The 18,676-nt window shown below is 34.4% G+C and overlaps 2 protein-coding genes and 1 non-coding gene across 3 annotated transcripts; 2 read left to right on the top strand and 1 right to left on the bottom strand.

Annotated features, from left to right (window-relative positions):
- The first annotated feature begins 2,995 nt into the window (after window positions 1-2,995).
- Window positions 2,996-7,081, top strand: LOC108347140 (glutathione S-transferase 2). Its single transcript, XM_017586287.2, has 10 exons — window positions 2,996-3,131; window positions 3,232-3,337; window positions 3,721-3,777; window positions 3,885-3,970; window positions 4,147-4,218; window positions 4,317-4,370; window positions 4,456-4,528; window positions 4,626-4,687; window positions 5,275-5,334; window positions 6,602-7,081. Exons 1-10 carry the CDS (start codon window positions 3,114-3,116, stop codon window positions 6,677-6,679), a joined length of 666 nt encoding a protein of 221 aa, XP_017441776.1. The 5' UTR covers window positions 2,996-3,113; the 3' UTR covers window positions 6,680-7,081.
- Window positions 7,082-7,271: 190 nt separating this feature from the next.
- On the top strand, window positions 7,272-7,344 carry TRNAK-CUU (transfer RNA lysine (anticodon CUU)). Its single transcript has one exon. It is a non-coding gene; the product is annotated as a tRNA-Lys (tRNA).
- Window positions 7,345-7,833: 489 nt separating this feature from the next.
- On the bottom strand, window positions 7,834-14,933 carry LOC108347535 (ATP-dependent RNA helicase DEAH13). Its single transcript, XM_017586840.2, has 13 exons — window positions 14,772-14,933; window positions 14,444-14,521; window positions 14,269-14,341; window positions 14,115-14,186; window positions 13,982-14,031; window positions 13,828-13,888; window positions 13,387-13,740; window positions 12,792-13,028; window positions 12,480-12,695; window positions 11,921-12,037; window positions 10,603-11,814; window positions 8,650-10,180; window positions 7,834-8,297 (listed from the first exon to the last, which is right to left on the bottom strand). The coding sequence occupies exons 2-12, from the start codon at window positions 14,491-14,493 to the stop codon at window positions 8,666-8,668; spliced, it is 3,957 nt and encodes a 1,318-aa protein (XP_017442329.1). The 5' UTR covers window positions 14,494-14,521; window positions 14,772-14,933; the 3' UTR covers window positions 7,834-8,297; window positions 8,650-8,665.
- Between the last annotated feature and the right edge of the window lie 3,743 nt (window positions 14,934-18,676).

Below are 18,676 nucleotides of genomic sequence, written 5' to 3'. Positions count from 1 at the left end.
GACGCTTCATTCCAAATTTTTGTCTCTTGTGCTCTGGGTCCATACCAAAAATAAGCAAAAAGGGACCCTCCATTTATTTTTGTCTGTGAACTACTCTTCCCGTGGCCGTGCCATGCTTTCTCTGCCTGGACCAACTGCTGTTTCAAGGTGCTGGACTGCTCCCTTCTTGGACGTGTTGGTCGTGTGCTGCTTGCTGTGACCGATAGTAGCTGGACTGCGTGAAGATGGTGGACGATACAGCTGGAACCGTGATGCCCACCTTGCTGCTGGAAGCATGCTGGACGCTGTGGTGCATGGAACGTTTCTCCTCTTTGCTGGCTGCACCTTGCGTGAACCGTGAGCAAGGTGATGATCAACTTCTCCTTCCAACCGTGACAGTCCAAGCTTGGGTGTGGCAGCTGCTGCTTGCTGCATAAGGAAGGGGAAGGAGAAGTGGGAAGGAACATAAAGGAATGAGCAAGAAGAGAGGATGGAAGGAGGAAAAGCCGAGAGGAAGGAAGAGAGTTTGGAAGCTGTTGGGAAGAAGGAAAGGAGAGACCGAGATAGAGTGGAGGGAATGGAGGCACAATAAAATAACTGGAGGGAGTATTGGACGAATACGGACAAGCCACTGCAAAGAAAGGAGATTCACTTCTTCATTTTAGAGATTCTTGAAGGAGGAAAGAAGAAGAAGGGAGGAGAGCTGGACATTGTGGCAGGAGGTTGAAACGGCAGAGGAAGAACAAAGTGAAGAGATTGATTCAAAATTCACAAAGGAAGTCTTCAAGAGGTAAGGGGAGCTAGATTTTTCGTTTTAATTAGTTAATTTTACTGTTTTTGTAGAAATCTAAAAGCTTTAAGAGTTAAAAATGGAGGTTTTCTGGAAAACCTGTGATTCTGCACTGCAGAATCACGTTCGTCCAATTTGGTTTTAAATTGGACGTTCGTCCAAATTAAGACGAATTGAACGTTCGTCCCAACTGTCGAGCGTTCGTTTCTGAACGAACGTCCGCGTTCGTTCGTCTTAGTACGGGACGCTCGTCCAAACAGTGTTTGTCGAGCGTTCGTCATTCCGCTGAGTGAGCGTTCGTCCTTCACCGCGAGCGTTCGTTCCAGTGAGCGTTCGTCCAAATGGTGCTCGGCCCTATGCTGAGCGTTCGTCCTAAAATGACACTAGTTATTGTTTTGAGCGCTCGTTCTCATTTTCCACAAAATAGCGTTCGTTATTTGATACGAACGAGCGTCTTTGCTCTTGCTCTTAGCGTTAGTTATTTGATACGAACGAGCGTCTTTGCTCTCGCTCTTAGCGTTCGTTATTTGATACGAACGAGCGTCTTTGCTCTCGCTCTTAGCGTTCGTTATTTGATACGAACAAGCGTCTTTTGGTCTCGCTCTTAACGTTCGTTCTTTGATCCGAACGAGCGTCTTCTTGTCTCGCAAAACAACGTTCGTTCTCGTTCCCCTTGTGATGGAACGTTCGGTATTTAAATGATGAATAGTTCATGATGAACAGTAAATGATGAATAGTAAAACGACAAATATTAAATGATGAAGATTGCATGAGATGAATGGAAATATTGTGACTTTTGAAAGAACGTTTTTTTAATGGCTTCCTTATGAATGATGAAAATGATTATGGAATGATGACTAGTGAATTATGAATATATGATCAAAAGTGAATGATGAACTATATATGAGATGAAATGAAAGTATGAATGATTAAATGAGCGTTCCAAGGAGGAACGACTCAGAATTTGATTATTGAGATTTGTAAAGTATGAATGTGGGAAGCTTAGCCGGTTGTTCATCCTGATGTTCCGTGAGTACTCGTCCTCACGTAGAGGGGGTACGTCATGTGTGGGAACGGCAGGAGGTCCTAGTCCTAGGGATTATCTGGACAGATAGGACTAACCTCGGGTGGCAGCTGATGAGAGTTCCAATTACTACATCACCCGGGTGCACGAACACCGAAGCTACACAGAATTCATACAGTCCGGACAGTCAGTCGTGTTGAGTTTTATTTAATGTGCACGTTTAAGTGGGTTGTCATGTTCTGAATGTGTATGTTGAAATATGCATGTATGTTGAATTGTTTACCTAAATTTATATGATGCATGAGTTAAATCAAGTAAGCTTACCCTTTCGTTTTCCTTGTGTTGTCCATTGTGCTTGTACGTCCGTCTTGTCATTGCAATGATCATCCGTGTGGATGTGAGCAGATGGAGACGAGCGTTTGGAAGATGCGCTGAACGAAGAGATCTTGGTTGAAGTCAAAGTGAAGACTGAGCAGTGAGACGCTCTGCTATTAGTTGTTGGCGCGAGTGGTCGTTCGACCTACTCACTCGTTTTCTTTTAAGTTCGACTGTTCGGTAACCGTACTGTGTAAACCGTTCGGTCAGGTTTTTATTTGGGTGTTCAACTTCAGATTGTGACACTTGATGTAAGACGTGCGGTTTGGGTACGTTCATTCGTTTATGAAGTTTTTAAATTTTAGTGAAAAAAAAAAAAAACTGTACTGGATTATTATTAAAGGTGATTTTCCAAATTTATAGTTTTGACTGTATTTTTGGGATGTCACATTAAACCTTTAAAGAATTATGTTTATTAATTTTTAAAGTTTAAAAATCAAAAGATATAAAAATTTCAGTAGAACAAATTTTAATTTTACTTCAAAATTGAAGTCCTACATATCTAAATTATAAAATTCTAATAATGAAAGGTATTTTGAAAGAAATCTTTAAAATCTACGAAACCCGAATTGAATTAGCTTCCCTGCTAATACTTTTGCATTTGTGTCTTAAAAAAATATACTTAAACCAGTTTGTTGTATCCTTCGTAGAGAACAAATGACCATGGTATTTTAACAACTCCTTTTACTAACATTTTGATAATATGTCTGATTCAACTCCTTTTACTAACATTTTGATATTAATATTTTGATATTATGTGTGATTATTTTATTGGTTGGTATATTTAATAAAAAAAAAGTTGATGTCTCGTTGCTGTGAAAAAGTTGTTAAAAAAAGTTATCAAGGAGACTTTTTCCGAGAACAAATTGGTTGAAATGTAAAGACTGTTGTTAGGGAAAACATCAGAGAAGTAAGTGATGCATAGATTTAGCATCTGAATCAGACATGGAGCTAGATAACCGGGTAATTCATCTTTCATTTCTGTTCCTTGTTTTCATCAAACACTAATCACTGTCATGTTTTCAATTTTGGAAAATTAATAGAATTGACTTATTCACTGCAGAAAAGTGACCAGGGCAGCAATGCACCATTTTCATCCAATCTTCAGCTCTATTCTTACTGCCATAGCTCTTGCTCATGGCGTATCCGCTTTGCTTTATGCCTCAAAGGTTCCTTCCTCACCCCTTTTTTCATGACACTGTGCTTTAGGTACTGTTGTTCAATCAGATTATGGCACTGTTGCTCAATCAGATTTTCAATAATCTGCTTCATGAAGGTTTCATTAAATATCAAATCAGAAGAGTAAAGCAAAACTCCAATTCTAATGGGTGAACACCAAGCACACCAATTGAATTAGTTTTGTTCCATTTTTGGGATTTTATTTTGAATTTTTGATAGAATAACTCCATCTCAGCATTGCTTCTTTTATTTTGTTTTCGATTAACAATAGCTGAGCTTGATATGAAAGTATAACTACAGAAAATGTTGGATTGGACTCAAGAAATTTTGGTTTCGTGATTGATTTTCTTTTCTTTTCTTTTGATCTGATTAGGAATTCCGTATGAGTACAAAGAAGTGGACCTGGTAAAAGGAGAGCAGTACAGTCCAGGTGAATTCAGAGCTCAATAATAAATGTAGTGCTTTACGAATCAAACTCAATAGTGGTTAGGCAAGTTTGGTTGACTGAAAAAATTTCCATTTCTGCTTAAATTTCAGAATTTGAGAGATTGAATCCTCTGCACTATGTTCCAGTATTAGTTGATGATAATGTAGTGGTTTCAGACTCTTATGCAATATTTCTGGTAAGTCTAATGCTACAGACACTGAAAATATTGAGTACTCTACCCGATTCCACATGAAAAACTACTAACTTTTTTATGCTCAAGTTTCTTTTCAATCATGCGTCTCACCGATTAGGTTTGGTATTCTGTTATTCAAATTGCCACTTTATGTGTTTCACGTTTACCTTTATGGGTAGCATTTGGAGGAAAAATATACTCAGAAGCCACTGTTGCCAGTTGATCCACAGCTCAGAGCTCTAAATCTTCAGGTAAAATTCAAGATGATTGATTTGGATTTGTAACGTGAATGTGTTACTCAAATCTTTCTATAGCTTGGCTACTATCTGATGGTTATATTATTTTACAGGTAGCAAGTATTGTTCATTCCAGTATACAGCCTCTTCACATGCTTGCTGTTCTGGTACATTCTAATTATTTTGATCTGAAATCATTGGATTCGAATAATGCTCAAATATTTTGGATTTTTTACACACATTTTTCTACAGAAAGATATGGAGAAAATGTTTGGTGCAGAATCAAAACCGTGGGCCCAGTTTACCATTAACAAAGGTTTCTCAGGTAAGCATATTCTATACCATTTACCATTGTTTCCTTGTTTTCTGAATTTTTTTTTATAACTATTCAGTTCTCTTACTTTCACTTGGACGATGTCCAGCTCTTGAAAAGCTACTGAAGGATTTTGCTGCAACATATGCCACAGGGGAACGTATCTATATGGTATAATCTGGCTGTGCTAAAGCCTTCTTTCTCTTTTTACTTACTATAATGGTTTTCTTCAATATGATTTGAAGCCTGATTTTGAATCTGTTCCTTTTTGTGGTCAATGTCAATTCCTGAAATATTTCTTGATGTCTATTTATTGAATGGAGATAGGAAAAATTGGAAATGGAACTTTCTTTACCTTTTCCTCATGGTCTGGCTGAAAAAATCTCCTCCTCCAAAATTTACCTTTTAACTGTTATGGTGGGTTTCTCCATAATAGATTTTGAAATGTTAGTGTGCTGCCAAAATGAGTTTCAAGCATTATATAATTCTTTTCACTTTGAGATTCTTGCTCTTTTGGAAGTGAACTTTAACTTTCTCTGCAGCTAAGGGCCCTCGTTTGTACATTCATGATCTTCAAAGGATCATATTCTTCATCATAACTTTCATGCCATCTTTTTCACTTAAAATGTTTACTATGCTCAAATGAACAATGTATGATCTAGCTGGAAACAGTGAAACTTTGTGATATTTTGAAGTTAAACACTTATAATTCCAACCTGGAAAGGCATACATAACAAAGAAAATACTGTATTATGCAGGCTGATGTATTTTTGGCACCACAGATAGAACAGGCAGTTCAGAGGTTTGGTGTGGATATGGTAAAGTATAGTTCTTATAATTTCTTAATATATTTCGTTTCATTATATACAAATATTGGTACACAAGCCTGAGTGGTTGAGAGTGGATATAGAATTCTTCTCATCTCTTTTCTTCAGTTCTCTTCTACTGTCTTTTATTTGTTTGCAAATAAATACGTAATATAATGATGTACCATTTGGTGATGTATCTTTGAATGGAGTATCATTTTTAGCAAATAAAACTTACTTATATTAGGACCTGAGCATTAAATTAAAGGTATTAAAAAATGCCTTAATATTAGAATTTAACATTAGATGGTCCTAACAAGTTACACATTTTTAAAGAAAGATGGTCTTAAAATATATGGGATGATTTATAAATAGTTGTTTCGAATGGTGAATAACTGCATAACAGATTGGAGAATGCAGTAAACACTTGAGAAAATCATGTTAACTTTCCCTAGAAATAGCTTTAGCAAATGGCATTTTATAAAGAACTATAAAATTACTAGTGACTCTAAAGCCATAAGAAACAACTGGGGTTATAGCATTTTGTTCAAACCTGGAACCTTTCTTTTGGGTTCATGTTTGGTTTTATGTGGTTCTAGTTGGGTAATGGGAGGACATTTCAATTTTGCTAGAGATCTTAAGGAAATACTAGGGAATGAGATGCTTTGGTAACTATGAACTCTGTGGTTTCATCTCATTTGGATAGATTCCTTTTCACTAGTGTTTGGGAGGAAGCTTCCCTTGACCTTACACAAGAAGCACTAAAATAAACAGTTTCTAATCACTTCTGATAGGAGACAAGTGGTTAAGAGAGTGTATGAGGGCTAATAGAGGGTAACACAGCTGTAATTGAGATACTTTTCTTGCAAATCTTATTTCCAATTTCTCACTTTATCTTTCCTCTATGGAAAAATCTTTTATTTAGACTACTGGTCTTAATTTTAGAGGCTTTGACACCAATATGGATGCTAAAAGGCTTTAGTGGTGCTCAGTTTGAAATAGTTTGGTGTATATGGTTGAAAAGAAAAATGCTATAACTTTCACGGCTAGTTCAGCTTAAGGGGATGTCTATGGTGGTAGATATTCAGATATTGACATGCTATTCTACATGCATTATTACACTAGTAGTTTATGCTCATTTCACTCTTAATGTGGAGTATTTCTTATACTCATTCTCCATAATATGCTTTTTCAATCACAATAAATGCTTCTGCCTGAGAGAAGAAGTTATAAATCATCTACATATTATGAACATTTACAATTTTGTGAGTTTTTGCAGTCCAAATTCCCTACACTGAGTAGGTTGTATGAAACATACAAAGCTTTGCCAGAGTTTCAAGCCTCATCACCCCAATGACAATTTGATGCCTTCATTCACAACCCTTGACTTCTTCAGCATCTGAAATGTCTATGTTGTTTTGGCTCTGGAGCTACCATGCAAATGAAATGGTTGTCACAAGGCCTTCTTATAATTATGCTTCTACTTCGCAAACTTATCTCATGTGTCTGCCAGAACAGTTTCATCAGTTGAAAGTTAAAACTGGGTTTCCTTCATAAGCATTTGACAGCATTATGGTTATACTTAACTAGTAGGTATTATTATGTCCCCTCAAACCCAGTGATTGAATATTTTGGTACCTCAAATATATCACTATATCAAGCTCAATATTAAAAATATATTTAGTCAAACTTTTTGTTTATGCAGAACTATTTAAAGACTCAACAAAGATATAAAAAATAATGTAGCTAACATTTTATATGAATGTGTGTAATGTAATTTAATATTTTACTCTTTTTAAAGTGAAAAAATTATTTATCATTATTCATACGTTAATTAAGATCATGAAGTATTATTCCCATTAAAGTTAACTGTGAATGTATAATAGTGTAGTCATCATATATTCAGTACATAAATCTATATTAAGTTATAGAAAGAAAGCTTACAGTAAGCCCGTCTAGCTCAGTTGGTAGAGCGCAAGGCTCTTAACCTTGTGGTCGTGGGTTCGAGCCCCACAGTGGGCGAGACGTTTTCCTCATACGTTTTAAGAGTTGTATGTTTTACTTTTATTCTTGTACACTTTAATCGTAACTTTTTCACACTTCTTTTTATTTGACATTTGATTACACAAGTAATTTTGGTCAATTTAACTGATGCACAGACTATTTTTAAAATTTAAAACACAGTAAAAATTCTAACCCAAAAAATACTAAACCTTGATATGATTTTACTTACCTTTTACTTTACAAGAATAAAAATAATACAATATAATATTAATTCAAAATATAATCAATATACATATAAGTCTGAAAAATGGCGTCTGGTTTTTAATGTATTGAATGAATTAAGGGAAGGAGATATTTATACAAATGCAATGGGAGGTTAAATAAAAATTGAATGTGAGGTTAAAGGATTATTTAGTCCAAGAAAATATACACAACAATACTTTCAATAGCCTTTTCATTATTGTTATAAATTACGCACTAGGGAACTGCAAACAAGAAGATGGAATCAAATATGAAATAAGCTGAACTTCGGAGTGTAAAATAACTTTTTAGAAAGTGTATATCTAAGGACAATGCTCAAGTACTGTTCAAAACTATCCTAGACTCTTTGCTTCACCAAACTTCAAATTTGGCACATTAGCATCTAAAACTCACTACAAAATTGTTAGCCAATAAATTCAGCATGATACAGGACTAATGAAGCACAAATTAAATTCCTACCAATTTCACTAACGTAATTTTCTAACTTTTTCCCCCCGGAACTATACAGCTTCCACAAAAGCATGTCAAAGAGGATGAAAAAAAAGCATAATTTCTGAAGCATCTCTCATGAAAATAAATTAGTTCAGTCATGTGCTTGACCATGCTACAGCAATTAGTGTTCTGAGGTAGTTTAGGAATACAGTTGATGGAGCTTCCCAACATTTTCTTGTTCACCAATGTTGTGGCTAAAAGGGGTGCGTTTTTTTTCCCTGCAGAGTGCAATCAAGATAAAAATATATATTATATAATAGAATGAAGATGCAATCTAGGCAGTGCACCTTACTAAAACAACTCAACCTCTTACCCAACACATTCACAACAGCCAAACATGTTGGTCCTCCTCCCCAAATTATATATCAAATTCTTCATGAAATTTCTCAAATTATTTTTTTAATTTTCTAAATTCTTCATGAAATTTCTCGAATAATATTTTTAATCTTCTAATGCTACTGAGTAAACAAGAAAAGACAGATATTTAAGAGATTTGAAAAAAAATTAACAGTTGATACAGGAAGTACATTAGTAACTTGGATTACATAAACAATTAAATAATGATTTTACCTTCAATGTTGAGCAATTATGATGGTTCTTTAGATTTTCCTTTCTTTTTTCTAGAACTTTTATGCTTAGGGCCTTGTTGTGTCCCCATAAGCAATTCATTATGCATTTGTAGCCATAACTCTTCAAAGTGCTTGTGAAAACTATGCTGAAACCAATCCAAAATTTCTGCATATAGTTCCCTTGGATTCTCCTTCCACACCGTTCTTAGCACAGCAGAGCTATGAATCAGCCTGCTTTTTAACTTGCTTACAAGATTTACCACCCTTTTCTGACCAAATGCTTCTTTCTTCATGATACTTTCAGGGGGAGCTGACATATATTTTCGAACAGATTTTAAACAGGGACACACCTGGCCTTCAAGCAAAGCATAGGCAAACACTTGCACCCGATCTTCATCATTGCTAATGGGCAATGAATGCATTGGAAGCTTCCAAGAGAAACGGCCAAAGGTTGGGGTTACCCAACATTTTACTTGGTCAGTCTGGGCATCATAATAAGATCTAGGATCCTTCAGAGGAGCCGAGAAGACACATGAAGACTTAGCATGCTCAACAAGCCAAGCTGGCTCTACACTTGTTGCCCCATGCATATACGCTCTCTTGGTACTTATCTCTTCTTTCTTTGGTCTTTTGGTCTCCAATAGTTCATTATAAACCAAATACTCAGGGCCCACAGTGGAAAGTGATGACCAACGATGAAGTAAAACACTTTCATCTACCATGCATGACTGATACCTTAAGGCACGAGAGGTTTTCTCTCCATCGAAGGCCCTAGAAAAAGATGTAATACGTTTAGCAACCCTATCTGCCCAGCCAGCACATATTGCTTCACAGATTAGCCTTTCCTCAACAAGAGAAAGTGGATACTTTTCAGAAGAAACCTGCCAAGCACATTCAACATCCTCTAATGTTCCACGGATCCATGAGTACTCTTCTTCAAGACCACCTTTATCAATCTGATAAAAGACCAGTTTAAGTAGCTGTTGTCGAAGTTTGGACATTTCATCCATGGTTTTGAAATGCAAAGCATAGTCATCACAGAATTCTACTGATTTCTGTGAATGTTCAAAACACTGTAAAGCGTATGCTATGGTGAGGGCATCACTAGTGACAACTCGAAATTTTTCTCGTGCAACTTTTGCCGTTTCTTTTAGTTTCTTTCTGCTTGACTTTCCCTTTTTATCAAAGTCTTTCTCACCATATCCCATTCCAGATTTCTCAGACATCTTTGAATCTCTGCTGTTATCATCTTCATATTGCATTATAAAAGGATTTGACAAGCTCAATGCCGCAGCAGCTGCAACAGCATATGCCAAAAGCAAATTTAAATTACATTTAAGCTCATGTCTTGTGTTTTTAATAACAGTGAGGAGCATTCTAGAATGACGAGGACTCAAGGGATAATGTGCCATGGCTTTTCCCAATGGTGTAAGTTCATCCTTGCTATCAAGTGCTTCAAGAGATTTCAAGCAATTTTCAGCTTCGAGCAAAGAAGCAGCTTTAAGTGATGTAGGAAATGGGAAATTTGCAACCTGGATGAGAAGCAAAATTAATGAGTAAAAAATACCTCAAACTGATAAACAAAATAAAAAAAGGAAAGGAAAATCCAATTTGACCTGGTGCGAAATGAATAAATAACAGCCATTTGTAAAACTTGATAAATATTACTATATAGAACAACATTGACAAAGCAGGATAAAATTTGAGATTATAATGTTTTAGAGCCAAACAACAACAATATAAATGAATGCAATCTTCTTAATGATATATGTTGCATAAGACCATTTGTGTTATGAAGGATTCCATTTCCTCACTCAGCCCATCATAAATAGCCAAGCTATCTGAAAGGAGTACATAATGAACTACTTCCGACCATATCTTCTAATGATAGTACCCGACTTAAAAAAAGCAAATGCAATGAACATCAACGGATAAAGTAATACACTTAACCTACCTTTGTAATATGCATGGATTTTAAGAGAAGGACAACACCATGAACAGGTACTTTCTCAACTTCGGCAGGAGAGTGCTCAGGAAATTCATTATTAAAGGCTGCAGAAGAATAGAGACGGTAACAGTGTCCAGGTCCAGTTCTTCCAGATCTGCCTGCACGCTGTGCAGCAGATGCCTTACTTATCCATTGTATTTCATATGTCTCCATGCCATTAGAGGGGTCATAATTCTTCACCTTTTCTCTTCCGGTATCAACCACATACTTTATCCCTGGGATAGTTAAAGATGTTTCAGCAACATTTGTAGCAACAACTACAAGCCGCTCTCCCTCCCCAACTTGTTCAAATACAAGTAGTTGAGCTGCTGCAGGAAGCATGGCATACAGAGGTAGAACACAGAGTGCACCTGGAGTACTGCAAATTTCTTTAGTTGTTTTCTCCCTGGGAACTTTTGATTGTTCTAAATTACTTTCTATGTTCGCAGAAATTGTCTTCTCTTCATTTGAGGAGCTTGATGTGGCCTGCCAAGACAATTTTTCAAAAGCAGCCTTTAGTGAAGCAAGGCTTCCCGCCTGTCCTAAGGCATCCACAATATTACTATTGTTCTCCGGAAGCACAAGATTATCATCATCAAATTCCAGTTCACTCTCTGTTTCAGTGTCATACGAAAATTCAGATTCATTCTCATTTGCATTATCTTCATCTTCATCATAACCACTAAATCGATCAGTTTGCTGGATGGATGAACTTCCCTGAACCTCAAACGCTTCATTGATCTCACTAATATTTACTCCCTCAACAAAGTTTGTTTCATTGATCACAGTGCTATCAGTTTGCACAGACCCTTCAACTTTTTTCTTGACAAACTCCCTTGATGCTTTCCGTAATTTCCTACACAAGTCCTCTACTTCCCTTTGCCCAGTAACAAAGACAAGTATGCCCCCAGGTGGCAACCTCTTGTGAATTGCCAAGACCTTCTTATATGCTTCTCCAATGTAATCTGTTTTCTCTGTTTTCTTTGAGAAGTATACTGCTACTGGAAATTGCCTTGTAGGAACTTCTATAACAGGTGGAGCAGTATGGAATAACTTCCCAGAAGTGAAGTCTTGTACTCGCAAGGTGGCACTCATAAGCACAAGTCTTAAGGGAAAAATCATTTTTTCAGGACTTATAGTTTCCCCTGAAAGTATCATCTTCTGTTGTTCATTATAAATCTGTCATCATAGCAAAATAAAAGATCATCTTCATTAGAGTGTCAGAGGCACAATTAATATATACAGAGAATATTTCATTTGTTGAATAAAGAACTTTCATGCTAACCATTTGGCGAGTTTTAATTACACGTGAGAGCATCCCGATCAAAATGTCCGTGTTCAAGCTCCTCTCATGGGCCTCATCAAGAATTATGACAGAATAACGTCTCAACAATATATCATTCTGCACCAGTTATTCAATTAAACAACATTAGTACAAACAATTCTGCAAATCTGTTACATATCTTGTTTTAGTGTAACTAAAGAATGGAGTCATCACAACAATACTAAAATAGTAGCAAATGACAGGAAAAATTTTAATAAACAAATTTTCAGTTTCCAATCTAAAGTGACATGGAATATGCATCATTTTAAAATGTGCTCACATTCACATACAAATAGTAATGTTCTCAAATATTTCACAAATGAATACATGTTGAGTGATTTTCCTTGGAATGAATGAGATGTCACATAATAAATAATAAATTCATAGATCCCATCATGTATTAAGTTTTAAGTAACATAAAAGGATCCTGGTTTCTTGATATAAAAAGGTTTCTACTTTCTTGTGATTATGATAGAAGGACTTCTCAATATTAAAAATTGTTGGTAGGGGTAATAACAACCTGAACTTCTCGTAGCAAAATTCCATCTGTCATAAACTTGATAGAACAATTTTCACCAATCTTCTTGTCATATCTGACTTGAAAACCAACCTCCTTCCCTAAATAAAGACCAAGCTCATATGCCACACGCTTAGCTGTAGCAAGAACAGCCACTCGACGTGGTTGAGTAACACCAATGATACCCTTACTTGAGCCATAACCAGCTTCATAAAGAAACTGATCAATTTAAAAAATTCAAAAGAAAATAATCAACAGGTAAGCTGAATAAAATGAAGAATGCTATCACCATAATCAGGCATCAAACAAACTCACCTGAGGAACTTGAGTTGTTTTACCACACCCAGTTTCTCCGCATATGATAACACTCGAACAGTCATTTATAGCTTCCATTATCTCTTGCTCCATCATAACTATAGGCAAATCCTTTCTTTTATCTTCAACTTCACTTGGTCTATACACATGCACAACAGTAGGAACATTTGAAGGTCTTGGTGCAGAATAATCAAGGTTGCTCAATCCATTGAGATTATGGTTCTCATCTGTTCTATTCTGTCCAATGTTAACAAACAAGTGCCGAACAGCATTAAAGCAAATTAAAGAAAGACAAAAAGGGATCTCAAAAATCATGTCATCAGTTAATAACAAAATATGATATCTCAACAAACTACTGTTACAGGTATATAAGCATAGTGTAGTGTGTGTACAAGATTATTTCTCCCCAAATTAGAAAATAAAATTTTGAAAGAATGTGTAAGTTTTACATACACAAAAAGAATGTAAAGTGATGAATATAAGAACTAAGTGTTATATGTGGGATATTATTTTTCAATGGTCCAAATGAAACAATTACATTATATCATAAGCATTGATTATCCACACTAACTTGCAATTTAATTAGGCACTATACCTTTAAATTGGTGTTTTTTATTTCATTGATCGAACAAGACAATGGAGAACTTCTGATTTCATAAAGTTGTTTGTCAATGGAAATGTCAGCAAGATTTCCAGAAACATATTTATAATTTTCAACTTCATTGCCATGAACTGGTTCTTCAGAGGACTCCAGAGGTGTTGAAGTTGTATTTAAGACTTCTTCTGATCTAACGGGTTGAATTTGAATGTCATTTTCTTCAACTTCATCATCCTGTGCTAAATGAATCTCGTCCATCTCAGGTTTCTTATACAGTCCATCATATGGAACCTTCAATCCTTCTTTCAATAAATGAACAGCCCTCCTACGCTTTTCCTTCATAGTCTCATTCTATAAATATATGACAGCACCAGTAAACAAACAGTCTCATTCTAATTAATTTTACCATAAATCTACCACTGTTACAACAATACATACCCGATTTATATTGCATGAAGACTGCAAAAGATGATAAGCATACTCTGGAAGTGTGTTCTCGCTGGAAAAGAATTACTTCAAGCTTTTATCAACGACCCACAGAAAACCACATTAAAGAAAAAACTGTAACTGAATAAAAAAGTCATTCACATACTTCATTGTCTTAATAGCTTTTTCCTGCAGTCGTTGTTTCTCCTTGTCATCCTACATCGGCAACTAAACAAACTGAGACTAATAACAGAAGAGAAGAGAATGGAAAGCGTTAACTTTTTATCTACCCAACAAACCTCAAACTTCTTCTTCCTCTTCTGAGGTTTGCTCAATTTCTGTTTCTTATTTGATTTAGCTTTTCGATGATCCTAAGTAACAGAAGTTTGATCAGACAAAGTTTGTAAACATTCAAAATTGAATGAACAAAATCGCATGTTCAACTGTCTCTACCTTATCCTTCCCTTTCCTTTTCTTCATCCTCTTTGCAGGCAAAATCAGTGCATTACTACCACCATCTCCCAGACTAGCCAAAAGATAAACATTCAAATCATTTAAAGACGAATTAAAAAAAAAAAAATGTATTTTCCCTCATTTTTGCTGCTTCCACAAAAAGGGGTAATTTTACCTTTGAGAATTGATTTCAATAACATCGCCAGAGCTTTCCCAAGTTTCCATCTTGCTATGCTCAGAAACCAGTGCTTCCCTAAACACAGAGGAATTGCATGCATTTTGAATTAAGACAGATAATTACGAGAGAAAAAAACATTCTCTTTGTTTTCAATGTGCTACTCAGAAATCAAGCAGCACAATTGCAAAGATAGCCTATCCTTACTTCTAGGTCTATGAAACTAACAAGCGTTCAAAAAATTATTGTAATTTCGATAGAACCATAATTTTGATTGGAATTTCAAATCACTACAGAATTCGGGAATCAGGAAAATAGTGTGGCTAACCCTGCAAATGCGTGAGTGTGTCAAGTGCACCGGAGTATGGTGGTGTGGCACGCGGCGGCACGGAGCTTCGTTGGAATTGGACGGCGGCACACGGCAGTGAGGGACTGGGAAGAACTGGCTTTGTTCTGAACTTCTTTCAGAGTGTAGCCAATAGGGTAAGCACTCAGCTGACCCAAACGGCGGTCGTTTTGATGATTTCACACCACTTTATTTAATCATTATTTACAAAATAATTTCTTGATTATTTGTTTTTTTATCTCTAATCCTAAATTAAATTTTGTTAGCTTTTAATAATTAGGAAGAACCTTGTAACAGAATATAAATTATTTATTTTTAGTTTAAAATAAAAATTACATATTTAAAATATTTATTTAGCGTAGATTTTAATTTTATAAAATAAATATTTATTCCGTATTTTATATGTAATCTATGTTTAATAAGAGAAATTTCATCTATATTTTAGAACATTAAAAAAAAGATATTCTTCCTATTAACTAACTTTTTATTTTTCATGCACAGATCTTTATCATTTTATCCATCAAGTAATTATTGTTAAACTCAATTAACTATGACAACAGAAAACTAACTCTATCATAAAAACTATTTACGATAAAAAAATTATATTTTTTTATGATTAATTTTTCATTTTTAATAATTATTATGATAATAATTTTTAATTTTCGTTATTATAAGAAAAAAAGGGTAGAAACACGTAATTCCAGTAATAAGGATGAGATCTATACAAATCATGCACTTATTATATATTTATTTATAACATCAATATTAATATATATATATATATATATATATATATTATACAAATATAACTCTTGTGAAAACTTTTAATTAACGCTATACAAAGATGATTCTTTTCAAATGAATTTCTTGAAAAAGGAATATTAGAAAAAATTTAATAAAAAAACATATTATAATATTTAAACCTTTTTATTATAAAAGTTTAAGATTTAGGATTGAAGAATTAAAAGATGATTTGGATTGAGATATAGTCATCTTCTATGTTAACGTTGATTTAAGAGAATGTAACATATTGACTTTATTTTAAAAATATATGATAACAAATAAAAAAATATAAAAGAAAACATAAATTAATCTGAATCTGAACTAAATTAATAATTAAATTAGAATTTAAATTAGCCAACCGCTCAGTTAGAATTTAAATTAGCCAACCACTTAGGTAGAACTTATATTAGCCAACCGCTCGGTTAAACTTCAGGGATAATCGAACAATCATAAACATTTAAATATCTTAAGTATCATCAATAATCAAGTTTACAGGTAAACTATACTTACTTGTTATTGGGTCATGATTAAGTCTATACTAATTACAAGCCAATCTCGAAACCTATAATAGAAGTTTGAGATAAAGAGGTAGGTGATTGCTGTGATTTTAAGATTTTACTTAGTGTAGTCAAAATGGGTTGAAAACTGTGAGCCAACCTAACTCATCACGGGTTTGGGCCGGGTTAGATTGAAAAAAATGAAATTTTGATAAGGCCAATTTTGAGCGCGATCCACTAAGAACCTGCCTCACTCAGGTTAAACCCGTGGTGAGCAGGGTTGGCCACATAATTTTATTTTTTGTGTTTGCTTTTGGATTATATTTGGAGTTTAAGATGATATTTTATTGTATTTTGATTGTGTCTATATATATATATATATATATATATATATATATATATATATATTGAATTGTCTTTAGAATTTAATCATTTTGGATTGAAATTTATTTAGATTTGAATTAGAAAACAATTGTTATTTTTTCTTTGGAATTGAAAAAAAAACTCGGGGTGTTTCTCCCTCCAACACCACCCCTTGCTCCCTCCACCACCCCATTCCTGTTTTACCCCTCTCTTTATTTTCTCATTCCTATTTTATCCTTAGTAAAATTTTAGGGTTAATATTTTTTAACTTCTACCCACTCCAATCATCTACATGTATGCAGCAACAACTCTTCTTCCTCTTTATCGTTTGTCCCCTCATTGTTTCATTGTGTTCTTCTTCCTCTTTTTCACGTTCCACTTCTTCTCTCATTCTTTAATTGTGGTAGAATTGTGGTCTCAGAGTGTGGTGGACTTTCATTAGCTGGTGTGCTTAGTGAGAGATTGCAAGTGGTGGTGGAAGCAATTGATCAGCCGTGCTAAGATCGGTGTGTGGTGGTGGTGTGGTGGTGCTTGAAGGATTCATCGTGAAGGTGCGTAATAAACCCTAAAAAAATAAACGTATAATCTTTAAACGGATGTGAGCATCTCTCAGCATATGTCAACATCTGTTTAAGGGAAAACGGATGTCGATATCCGTTTTGCCTTAAACGGATGTTGACATCCGTTGACGGATGCTCACATCCGTTTAAAGTTACATGTTTATTTTCCAGTTTATTTTTATTAGTTTATTTTTTTATATTAATTTTGGAGATATTTTAATAATGTAAGTTTATATGTTTTGATGTATTATTTTTGATGTATTTTACTAGTGTATTTTTGAAGATCTTTATTGTTATTAGTTTATATTTATATTGTTTTTGTATTTTGCAGTTATATATAATTAGTTTTTTGTTTTAATGTTTTTGTATAATATATATATATATATATATATTTTATATATGATTTTTGTATTCTTTAACAATTTTATAATTACATAAAAAATTATTTATTAGTTTAATTATATAAAATATATAGTTTTATTATATAAATATTTTTGTAATTAAAACAAATGGATGTGGTGGAGTTTGGGGGGTGGGAATCTGAAAAGAGAGAAAAGGAGAGTTGGGAGGTGGGGTTGAGTGAAAAGTAAAAATGGGTAGAAAGGTAGAGTTTGAGTTTAAAGTAAATAAATAGGATTAAAAGTATAAAAATTATTTTTGTAATTAAAATTTTTTTGCATAAGGTTGGGGAGGTGGAGTGAGAAGTGGTGGTGGTGGAGGGAGTGAATTAAGTCGTTTAACCCATCAACCTGTCTGTGGTGAGTTGGGCTGAGTTCAAATCTTTTCAACTCGCTAATAAATGAGCCAGGTTGGGTTGACTTACTAAGTGACCAACCCGTGGTGGGCTGAGTCGGGTAACCCATTTTGACAACACTAATGTACTAATGAAACGGTCATATTACTGACTTAAACGTCAGAGTACCTTTAGCAAGTATCCTCACAGAGCTTAAAGAAAGAGTAATAAGGACTTAAGAAAACTTTACAACTAAGACTGTAAAAACGATATTAGAAGGTTTGGAAAAAAATGACTTAAACTTTTGATTGTGATCCAAAATTCCACACTCGAAACATGTTTATGTATGATAAGTGAATTGAAGTCACAAATCTTAGATAATTTTATGAATTATTTGAATTTGTGTATATTGAAATTTATGAAAGGACATTTACTTCATTAATATTTTAGGTTATATAGAATAAAATATCAAATGGTGATAAACTAATGAGTTTATTACTCATCTAACACATATCTTAAACTTATCTTGTACCATAAAACAAAAGTGTTTGTATAAAAATATGTCATTATCTTATAAAACTTGATTGTTTAAAAAAACATCAATACGTATTTCTTACAGTAAGTATATATATATATATATATATATATATATTGTTACTACCGAGTAGGGTTAGCCGACCAGGCATACTTGTTTTACCGAGCACACGGGGTTGATCGGCCAATTAGACCGACCGGGCACATGAAGGTGATGGAAACTTTCCAGCCGTTGGCTGGAGACAGCTTTTGAATAACCATGAATGCATAATTAATGGTGTAACGGTTAGTGTCGAGCAGTTAAGGTGAGCATTGATTGTCATTAAGAGGTAAATTAATGGATAAGATTCTTTGAAACCATATAAATAACAAACGATGAAGAAGGTAAACTCTCTGATTTTGATTGATTTTCACTAG

The sequence above is a fragment of the Vigna angularis genome, chromosome 9 (genome assembly GCF_016808095.1).
Source record: "Vigna angularis cultivar LongXiaoDou No.4 chromosome 9, ASM1680809v1, whole genome shotgun sequence".
In the NCBI taxonomy this organism is placed as follows: Eukaryota; Viridiplantae; Streptophyta; class Magnoliopsida; order Fabales; family Fabaceae; genus Vigna; species Vigna angularis.
This window is presented reverse-complemented; position numbering and strand designations above follow the sequence as displayed.

What these genes read in the sequence shown, in the direction of transcription:
- LOC108347140 (XM_017586287.2), top strand. An exon ending in TCAGAGCTCTAAATCTTCAG is followed by an intron (nt 4,219 to 4,316) that starts GTAAAATTCAAG and finishes ATTATTTTACAG; the next exon opens with GTAGCAAGTATTGTTCATTC. An exon ending in CATTAACAAAGGTTTCTCAG is followed by an intron (nt 4,529 to 4,625) that starts GTAAGCATATTC and finishes GACGATGTCCAG; the next exon opens with CTCTTGAAAAGCTACTGAAG.
- LOC108347535 (XM_017586840.2), bottom strand. Translation starts at nt 14,493, where the DNA reads ATGGAAACTTGGGAAAGCTCTGGCGATGTTATTGAAATCAATTCTCAA. An exon ending in AAAGGAAAGGGAAGGATAAG is followed by an intron (nt 14,187 to 14,268) that starts GTAGAGACAGTT and finishes TCTGTTACTTAG; the next exon opens with GATCATCGAAAAGCTAAATC. An exon ending in AATCCATGCATATTACAAAG is followed by an intron (nt 10,181 to 10,602) that starts GTAGGTTAAGTG and finishes CTTCTCATCCAG; the next exon opens with GTTGCAAATTTCCCATTTCC.